The 10,479-nt window shown below is 43.7% G+C and overlaps 1 protein-coding gene across 2 annotated transcripts; it reads right to left on the bottom strand.

The window, feature by feature from the left end:
• Nucleotides 1–242: 242 nt before the first annotated feature.
• Nucleotides 243–8,824, bottom strand: TBX22 (T-box 22). 2 transcript variants are annotated; one of them, XM_008590784.1, is made up of 8 exons: nt 8,637–8,813; nt 7,821–8,003; nt 6,974–7,075; nt 5,447–5,621; nt 4,358–4,522; nt 3,925–3,989; nt 3,478–3,560; nt 243–1,502 (listed from the first exon to the last, which is right to left on the bottom strand). In XM_008590784.1, the coding sequence occupies exons 3-8, from the start codon at nt 7,069–7,071 to the stop codon at nt 892–894; spliced, it is 1,197 nt and encodes a 398-aa protein (XP_008589006.1). In that variant the 5' UTR covers nt 7,072–7,075; nt 7,821–8,003; nt 8,637–8,813; the 3' UTR covers nt 243–891. The 2 variants fall into 2 exon arrangements, with proteins under 2 accessions (XP_008589006.1, XP_008589005.1); XM_008590783.1 differs by having other exon boundaries at nt 261–1,502; nt 7,817–8,003; nt 8,637–8,824.
• Between the last annotated feature and the right edge of the window lie 1,655 nt (nt 8,825–10,479).

Raw genomic sequence — 10,479 nt, 5'->3', positions numbered from 1 at the left:
CTAGTCTAATTTACCATAACTGACACACAAGGTTAGAATTAAATTCTACCATTGTAATTCTATTCTCATATTTATAAGCTCAATTGTATTCTCTCCCTTCAAATCATAATGTTTTAGTTTTCTTGGAGTATTACAATCATTTGTTTTTGTAAACAGTGTATAAAATACCAGGTTTGTTAAAAGAATAAAGGAATATGTAGATAATCATTCATTTAGGAATGATCCAATAATAAAAGAAAATAAAAATAATAGATAAAAAATTATTTAGAATGTTTTACTTTTCATTTGATCTTTGTGTTCCTTAAGGATTAAATGGTCCTTAGGCTATGAAGATTAATAAAAACAATATTTAAAAATTTGTAACCTTATTTGAACCTTAAAATTGAGATTAGAAGTTCCTTCAGCAGCAGAGTATAAATGTATAAGGCAAACAAATGATTAAATTGTCTTCTACAATTACCAAATAGGTAATTACAATGAAGCCAATCTTCATAGATAAAACTGAAATTGTTTCACCGCTTTCACCAGAATTGCATCCATTTTCTTTTAGTCGCTGTCAATTTGTAAAAGGCACTTGGCATGGTAAACTGGTTTTACTATCATTGGAAACTCTATCACCTCATATCAATTTGCATTCGTGGGCTATCTCATCAAATATTTGAGTATCTTATTTTGAGGCCCAATGCCACTTTAACCAGAGATTCTTATAAGTCACATTTGACATTATAAACAACTTCTCATGAACATTTGATAAGGCACTTTAAATGCATAGCAGAGCAATACTGTCTGGTAATGAAGCTCTTTAAGACCAAAAGCAGTTGACCTTCCTTTGGTTACAAATAAAGAAAATATGTGCTTACATATAATTGTTTTAGCAATGTGATTGTTCCATTAAAGGCAATGGTTAATTGCTGGATACCAATGAGCATGATTACATGTGCCTTCTCTAAAAGATATTTGACTGTTTTCATTCACTTTGAGATTGTTAGCAGCATTTACCAGTCTAGATGGCATAGAGAAGTTGTACCTGTAAAAGCCATAGGAAGGATGGAAAGAGCAACCAAGGGCTTCCCGGTCAATGGGATTTGGTGAAAAAAGGTTTCCAGGTGACTGTAATCCATATAACATTTGATTGGCAGAATTAGGTGCTTGTAGACACTGCCCATTGAAGCCTTCAGATGAACCAATTTTTGAACTGGCCCCCAGGGAAGGTAACATGGGCACCTCCATCATGAGTGGGGCTAAAGACTGAGAACTGTTGCTGCTTGCTAGCTTTTCAGGAGCAGGTAAGACAAGAGGTTGCTGTCGCCAAAAATTAGCTGGACAAATCTTGTAGCAAAAGGGCAGGCTGATATTGTGAAGGTATGCCTCCAGGCAGGGCATTCCAAGGGAGCTTGGAGGCAAATAAAATGCAGGTGGAGAGCAAGGTGGAGAAAGTAAGGAGTTCAAAGGAGAGGGAGCCCCTCCACTAGATGTCACTGGAGAGGAGCCACTGCTGCCACCTGTGAATGACAATTCAGTCAATGAACAATGAACTTGATGTTCCTGCTGAATCAGTAATCATTTACATCACCATCCCTGCTTTATTCTTTGATGAGCTTTCCTTGCAAGTTCACTGCTCTTTTAGTTTCTTTGGGAAAGGACATGCTCGTTCCTCTGACCAAAGGTGAATACAGTATCTCCACTACAACCACTATTACTTTTAGCACTACTACTATGCATTATGTATTGAGCATTCACTATTCTCAAGGACCGTACAAGGCACTCAAACCACATTTATCTAATGAAGTACAGAAGATGACTCACAATCAATTATATCTTACAAATACAAGCTAGCTTTTTATCTTTTAAATTAAAAAAAATTACTAAAATAAGTAGTTAAGTAAATTGAAGAAATAGATTGGTTGTTTGGGATTCTATAAACAACTTTAGTCTGATAAAAAAAATAGTGTACATAAAGATAATCTTGTACAAATAAAAACAGCATATTTAAAAACATTAGATTTTTTTTATATGAAAATCATGAATGGTGAGTTGAAGACAATTTTACAAGTTAATAAACATTAAGATGAGAATGGAAGTGTTCATATCAATGATATCCAGTGATCTTTTATGGTTGCCTAGCAAATACTAAAATTAGGGCTAATTATAAGTTCCAAGAAAATCTAGACTCTAAACCTTATTTTTGTAAATGTTTAATTCAGTTAAACAATCTGTCATTAACTGGACTTGGTCAAGTTGAGTTTTGGGGTTTTCATTTTTTATTTTTTGGTGTTGCTGTTTTTTGTCTTAACTATTTTGTGTATGTAGACATAGCCTAATTCTTCACCTAGGTGGCAAATATCTCTTAAAATAAAATGCTTAAAAATTATTTTAAAAATTGGTGCCTCTTTTCAATTTGAGAATATTCTGAACATCTTAAGTAATTAAGAAAACTGTATCTCAAATGATCAATTAACAATCATTTTTAAAATTTTTTCTTTATTAATACACATTATTTTGACTTGGATATTTTAAAAGTATGCTGCCTAGATGCTATTAGCTAATTGATACTGTAAAATAAGTGTTCATATTTTCCTATGCAACTCTCTAAACCACATCAGTACAGTCAATTCATTGAAATATAAACCCAAATGATTAGACTTGATTTCTTTACCTTTCAGTTGGTTGTTATGGCATCATGTAAAACTCAACCTAACTATAATGCTGATGATTTGCTCTGTAATTATAACCTTGAATTAATGTTCAAAGATAAGCAACTTTAATGGAGTAAAGACAAAAGGGGTAAAAAAATTCCATGTTACTTGTAAATAAAATTCTCCTATTTTTTGTTGAATATTAGAGTAAATATAGGTATACATTCTTCCACTAGAAAGTCGGCATTATCTAATTATTATCATTTAGTCATGCAATGTACTACCTGAGAACAAATACCTTGCAAATATTTTTAACTGCTTGTGGAAATTCAATTAATTGTGATGACACAGTATTATTTTCTACATTTGCTTTCCCCACACACACAAAAAGAAAAATTAGAGCTAAGTGATGGTGTAATTTAAAGGAAGTTATTTTAACATGTACTGAAAGTTTCTCAAAAAAAACCACATAAAATATTCATTTCAATAGCAAATATATTTGCAAATCAGGCCACAAATGCATCACAGGCAGATCCTAAAGAATATGAGACAGTGAGATGCTTAATGATCCAGATGCGATCTGGAGCTCTCAGGGTATGAAATAACTCAAGAAGACAGACATCAATAAGTCTATCATTCACAGCTCTATTCACTTCTTTCATGCCAGCTCCCCTCCCTTTTTTGCATCTTACCTCCTCATCAAGGTAAATATACACCCATTACTTGTAAAGACCCATTTTCTGGCATGTGCTTATCCTCTTATGTAGTATTTGGTACAAGGGTTCTGGTGGTTATTTCATTAATATGTAAAAATAAAATTGAAGGTTACACGTTTTCTTACTTTGTGTGTCTGCACCAAAGGTTTTAAAATCCAGAGTGAGAGGCCTCCAGGGGTAGGTCTCTAAAAGCCCATCCAATACACTCCTAAAAAAGAGATTTGACTTTGAGCAAACCCAGAATGCAATTCCTGAAAATAATGATTTATGTAAACCTTTGAGTGATTTTGTTATAGCTTTTAGGGGTGACTCTCTGAAATATTTTTTTTATAGCTAGATTTCTGAGTAAAATTCAGCCAAGCCCAGAGTTCTAGAATAAGCAATACCTGAAAAGTGGGAAGGGGAGGGAGTGACGGAGAGCAAGGTTTTTAAGACAAAACATCTGGTTTCTTTCCTACCACCTACTTGTTAGAAAACATAGAGCTTCCGAGTCTCTGAATCACAGTTTCCTTGTCTTTAATACTTGTGAAAAGGGCTACATAAATATTAAGTATGATTGTTATGTTGCTTACCTGTTTCTTCCGGGATCTCTAAATCCTTTAGCAAAAGGATTCCTGTCAATTTTTAATTTGGTAATCTATGAATTCAAAAGAAAGAGAAAGATGAAGTCAGTGCCCTCAGTAACAACACTGTTACCACTGCTTATAATGGTTACAACTACTACAAAAGACTTTGCAACGTGTAATAATGGCACTCTAAATAAATATAAGCACGTTGTCAAATCAAATTTGGAATGGTTAGCTCCTTTATCTCTGGCCCCCTTTGCTAGGCTCTCCTTTCTGATACAAAATTCACACAACTCATTATCAAACTAGCCTTTATGACAATTCAATAAAACTATGAATTTTTTTAGTTGTGGAAAAGGCAATTCATAGAGTGCAGCTGCCTGAATCCCAAGGTCTCTCTGGGGCCACTCCCACTTGCCTGGGACTTGGCCAGCTTTACCTGCTGGTTTTGGTAAGCTGTCACTGTGGTGAACTCAGTTTCTTTAAAGGAGAACGTTTTAACCCCTTCGGTGGGCAGGGACTGAATCCGGGACAGGTCAACCCTGCTGTGTTGCTCCATCACGTGCACGCGGGGCTTGTACTTATGCATGGACTGCAGAATGATCTGGAGGAGAAATGGTCAAATGCTGCCAGAAAAATTGGCTTCCTCTTCCCACCACTGGCCTCCTCTAATGAATGCCCCCAACAGGAGCACACACAAAGACAAAGGTGAGGTTAAATCAGGGAGACTCAGATAGTCACACATAAGGACCTTTGTTATGCCATTTGGCCCCCGACAGAGGCCCTCAAGGCTAAAGGGTTTCTTGAGCAAAGCATCTCAGTGGCACCCGGCAGCAGCAGCTTTTCTGCTTCCAAACAGTAGGTGACCTTGTGGGTAGAAGTATCACCAAGATCTGATCCTGAGCGGTAAGTGATGAGCCTGAATGTGGTGGGCACCCTTCTGACATTCCCCACCTCCTAATCCCAGGAACCTCCCTCTCATTTTGTGGCTGCCACAGGCCAGGTGGGGCAAGGCAGAGGCAGGGATGCATCTAAGAAGAAGGCTTAAGGTAGATTCAACACGAAAAAGCCTTTTACAAGAGTAGGTTGTGGGGGACATTTCCATGCTGTATTCTGGGTTTCCCGGTTGGTATACTCCTGCCACACCACAACACACAGGTGAGCATCTGCAGGAAGGGAAGGCAATTAAAGAGAGCCTTAGTGACTGACTGGGAGGCAAAGGTGCCTGAGAGCCCTATGAAGCGCTCCTTCCCACTCTCCCAGACCACACATTCTGGGGTAAACAGGTCTCTTCTGGTCCTCAAACTTCCAACGCTCACCACCTCCAACCTCCAGCACTCCTCAGATGCCAAACAGAGGTTTCAGGAGCCCTAGATTAGCTACTTTACTCACAGGTTTAGAGCTTGGACATTCCCTAAAGAGCACAACATTGTGCATCTGGAAGAAGCCTCCTTTGCCTCTCCAGGGAGACCTGTGGCCAGGAGCCTTGGCACCTCCCTCCTCAGGGCAAACGATTGTGCTCACGTACATGGCCCTTGTCGTCCATTTCATTGTTGGTGAGTTTCACGCGATCAAAGCTGATGATCTGCCGCATCCAGGTCTCTCCCGAGCAGGGCGAGTCCGGGTGGACATAGAATCTGGGAGTGATACACGAATGGTCCGTATTCCCAGCTACCATCCACTGCGAGCTGTGATACACGTACCTGAAAAAGTGCGGTATGGCATTAGGTGCAGGGGCCAAAGCTTGGAGCCTAGGAATCACGCTGCCTTTCCGGTCTTAAGGGCTTTGCCCAAGGTTAGCCCGCTGACCTCAAAGGCAAGTAGCAGAGAATTCAACTTGATTTCCAAATGCCGTTCAGAGGCAAAAAAAAAAATCTGTAAATAAGCATATGTCATCAAAATAAAATGAAGTGCAAGGGCGAGTAAAACGTCACGGGATTTCCGAGAGTGGTTTGTATTTCCTCACAGAACCCGCAACAGAAATTGATCTAACCCGTTTTTACCGCGCAGAAAAGCCGGAAAAATCCGCGAGCGTAGGGCGAGAAATGTCGGGGTAGAATTGAAGGGCTGAGAAGGGGGCCTGTTCAGCACACTGTCACCAGTCGTCATTGAAGCCCCTTTGCCAATAAGGCTTCACATCAGAAAAACCCCAGGAACCCCGTCCGGTGCGGCCTCGGGGCTGATATTTACAGTCTCCAATCGCAATATCTCAGTTGTGTGCCGTATTCCCAAACTAGCTGCAACTCGAGAAGCAAGCAGTTTGTTTTGCTGTTTCCAGGCCGCAGCCCCATAGTAAGCTCATGAGCTATACCTTCTCCTTGCCCTCAAAACCAGCACTGGGCTTGAAGTGTCTGTCTCCTTGAAGGGCTATCTCTGGGTAGAACACTCACAGACGGAGTGTAGGCAGCTCTCGCACCCTCCAGACCCCAGAGCACCTGAGTCAAAGCCACAAGCCCAGAAATGCCTCTTGGCTTTAAAACAATTCTGCCACTTTTAGCCTACTCTAAGTCGAGGGCTTAAATAAAGAGAAAGGGGTTCCTATACCCTTTAGGACCTGGGGGCCGCTTCAGGCGAAAGGCTGCAGAAGAGAGAAAAGATGGGCCTAGGCGGATAAACGTTTGACTAGCCTTGGGCGACAAAGCAGCACAGCCCATAGCTCCATGCGTCTCCAGAAGCCTATGCCCACCTTGAGCCTTGAGCATTTCTACCCAAATTCCTTCAAAACGCTTCTTTTTGGCCACCTGAGCCCACACGCTCCGCAGTTTAACATAGCCAAGGCCAGAGTAGTGGGTATGTAAGAGGCCTGGGGTACACTGAAGCTTCAACAGGAGCCCGCATTCCAGTGGGGGAGGGTGTGGGAGAGGGACCGTGAGGGAGGAACAAGTCTGCTCTTCACTCACTCTGAACCCCGATGTGAGTGAGAAAAGTCAACTTCCAAAGCTCCCCAGCTCCCAATGCTAGAGTTTTCAAAACAGCGTTGTCAGGTTGCAGGTCTGAAGGTTCGAAATCCTATCCCCAACCTGGGCCAGGTGTACCCTCCTATGGGCCCGATTACCTATAGCGTTTGGAATCCACTGGCACCACGTCAATGGCCACATAGTACTGCTTCCCTGGGTCCAGCCCTTTCACTTTGACACGAACAGAGGGAAACATCCGCCTGTGGGAAAGAAAATGAGGAATGACCCAGGAGCTTGTAGAGATGTTTGGAAGGGGTCGTGGACAAACGTTGACTCCAGTGAAAAGTGAAGGGACTCGCAATACCCTTCCCGTTCCACTACAGGTTCAGAGAATGGCATTTGTTACATGCGGAAAGATCGTTGGCTGTATGCTTGGTTCAAGTCCAGGATTTCTGAGTGAAGCAGTACATCTTTACCACAAGGCTTTGTCCATGCCCTCCATCTACCACCATAATAAGAAGCTATAGAAGAGAAAGCAGGAGAGAAAAATCTGTGCCCCTCCCCCGAGTTTTCAGCGGTACTTTTTGGGAAGCAAATTTGAGAAAGGCTGAAATCAGAAACACACAAAAACCACCCAGCTGATCTAAAGGGGCTGATATTGTCCACTGGTATCTGTAAGGCTTTAACTGAGAGGCATGGCCACAGCCTAAGACATAAGGGTGGCATCTGGCACCTGCCTCAGTAGGTCTGATTTTTGTCATATAGTACACAGGCAGGAGCTGGGGGAGTGAGTTCTTGGAGTCAAGGTGTACAGGAAAAGAAGAATGAGCCAGGTGCTTCCTAGCTCTATTGATTGAGGGGCCAGGGCTTTCTAATGTCTGCCAGGGAATTGGGGGGGGGGAGTACGACAGCATAAAACTGGAGACTCCAAACTTTATGAGAGCAGTACATTACACGCCTACTGTGCATGACCCTCGTGAACAGCTTGGGCAGAATCAAACCTGCCCGCCTTGGTAATGATCATCTCAGTCCCGATGTCATGGAATCTCTTCCACAGCTCGGATCCTTGAAGTTCCACTTGAATAACATCTTTCTCTTCCCGACTTCCGCGGCTGCTTCCGCCGCCGCCGCCGTCGCCGCCACAGCCAGAGAAAGCAGTTGCTGAGGGCTCTGTCTTGGGTCGCTTTTCTGCTGTATACAGAGATGACCAGGGTTTGAGAGAGCTTCTTAGTTCGCGCTCCCCTTTCTCGCTGGAGCCTATCTTGGAGCAGGTGGGATTTGTTCGTTCCCCAGGAACCCTGCGGCGGATCCACAAGCTCCCCACAATTCCCACTGTGGTCACTTAATGAAGAGAGAGGGGCCCAAGTAGCGCCCCTTCAGAGGAGCCGCCCTTCTTTAGATTTGCCCATCCTTAGTCTCCCGGAGACGTTCACATCCGAAGCTGGATCCCCTCGGGATCTAGGAGCGTGCCCTGCTTTCTACTCCAAGGAACAACCACCCTCTGGCTTTCAGTGCTTTGGCGGGGTGGGGGGTCGGGGGGAGATGGGCGAACCTCACTTCTTCACAAGCATAGAGAAACCCTCCCTTTCATCGCAAAGGAACCGAAGTACTCCGGGCGGGAATCGGAGACTCTGAAACTTCCCCTTCAGCCAGGTGGCCGAGGTGTCCCGTGGCCCCCAAAGAGTCTGGCCGGCTGGACCAGGACATCCTTGGGGAGGGCTAGGCTCCGTCCAGCAGTGCGGCGAGCCAGGCGGAGAGATGCGGATCCCGCGGAGCGCGGGCGGCAGGCTAAGGGCATTGGGACTGCGTGGGGGTACTTACCCGACTGCTGGCTCTTCCCTGCAGCGCCGCTCCTTCTCTCCTCCTTTTCCTCTCCACCCTCTTTCTCCTGCAGCTCAGGCTGCACCTCCTCTCTTGGGTCTTGAAGCTTTCTTTTCCTGGGTCTCCCCACTAAAGCTTCTACTGAGAATGCGTGTGCCCGAGAGCTCAGAGCCATCCCTGGAGGGGACAAGGGAATGTGCGCAGCAGTTTCAACCTAAGTTAGGGAGGAAGGGGAGAGGGAGGGCACAGAGAATAGGAGAGGGAGGGAAAGCGGAAAACAAAACAAAACAAACCCAAATCCGAAAAACAATTTCTGGATCTGCATTCAAAAAAAAAAAAAAAATTCTCCGTGTGTGTAATTTTCATATATACATATAGAATAGGCGAAATGAAAGGAGAGGAAAATTAAATTGGAGTCTAAGTCCTCTGGAATCTAGTTCTCCTTCCTTTTGCGGTCTCCTCCCTCCCAATGGACTTGTGAGGACCATCAGTCCTCAAATCCCTGATTCCAGGACCTGGCAGAGTGCAGAGACTGGCAAATGCCGGCCTTTTAGTGTGCGAACCTGCCGCCAATGGCGGCTCAGGCCACTCGGATTGGGAGATACTGTTGCATCCAACTGAGTGAATACTGAGTGAATACTCTGCTGGTCACAGCCTCCACTGTTTGTTTTGGAAACTGCTGGAAGCATAGAAAAACACTGTAAGTGACACTTCAGAGTCGGGGGTGGGGGGTGGGGGGCATAGTTTGGAGGTTGGTTGGGAAGGGGATCCAAGAAGGTGGGAGGAGAGAGGAGGAGAGGGAGACACAAGGTTACTGTTTTACATTAAATTGTAAAACTCAAAATCATATGAAATAATTGCCCACGAGGGGCCACTTTTCCAACAAAAGTGCAAATATTATTTAACCAGATCCAGAGAAATGCATCGCAGTCTTTTGCTCTCCTTTGAAGACACTGGGGAAACAGAGAGCTTTCTGGGCCGGTTGGCTCTGCAGTCGGAGTCTCCAACTGGGTGGGCGATTGAGCCAGTCTGTCCTCTGTCTCCTGGTAGGGAGGTGAGGCCTAGGGAGGGCAGGAGGCTCCCAGATTCAACTGTCAAAGATCAGAGCACACCTGGGTCTTCAAACCCTGCCCTGCCCCTGCTGGAGCCCAATATTCCCATACATAGCCTCTTCTTACTTACAGGACTTAACATACGCAGTCTAAAGACTCCAGGGGCACTAGCCAGGCAACAACAGGGCCTTTGCTCCCAAGGATATGGTACCTCAAAATGATGGGATTAAATAATTGATTTCAGTGTCTCCTTGGATATCTTCCTGGGCTGGGTTTTACTTTTCCTTAAAATGGATAAAGACATTTTTTTGTGTGTGCCAGGAAGAGACTTGTTTACCACTTCCAAGGAGCATGTCTAGAATTCATACGTAAGATGAATCACATGCCTGTGTTCATGTGATTTGCTCACCGACTTTTCATCAAAAATAAGAAATCAAGTGTCCCTGGATTCTTTTGCAGATTGAATTTTAACTAATGACATTTGCACATTTCCAGAAAGCTTCTCTTGCTCTCCTCTGACATGTTTGTTCAAAGGACATTAAAAACCAATCCAACACCGTTTAAACTGAGATGGAACTTGCATTAATTTATAGTATCTCAATACTGGAGTTTGAGAGTAAAAGGCTTGTGTGGCTTTTTAATTCCAGCTACTTAGGTACAAATGTGCCCTGCTTAGACTTTCTGTGTGATGGCGGTGGTAGTGGTGGGGCATTCAGCAATGGGGATGCTTTAAGCACTCTAATAATCTCAGATAGCATGGCAACGGGTTCGTTACAGCTTGAATGCTACTG

This window comes from Galeopterus variegatus, unplaced genomic scaffold, assembly GCF_000696425.1.
Source record: "Galeopterus variegatus unplaced genomic scaffold, G_variegatus-3.0.2 Scaffold6366, whole genome shotgun sequence".
NCBI lineage: Eukaryota > Metazoa > Chordata > Mammalia > Dermoptera > Cynocephalidae > Galeopterus > Galeopterus variegatus.
This window is presented reverse-complemented; position numbering and strand designations above follow the sequence as displayed.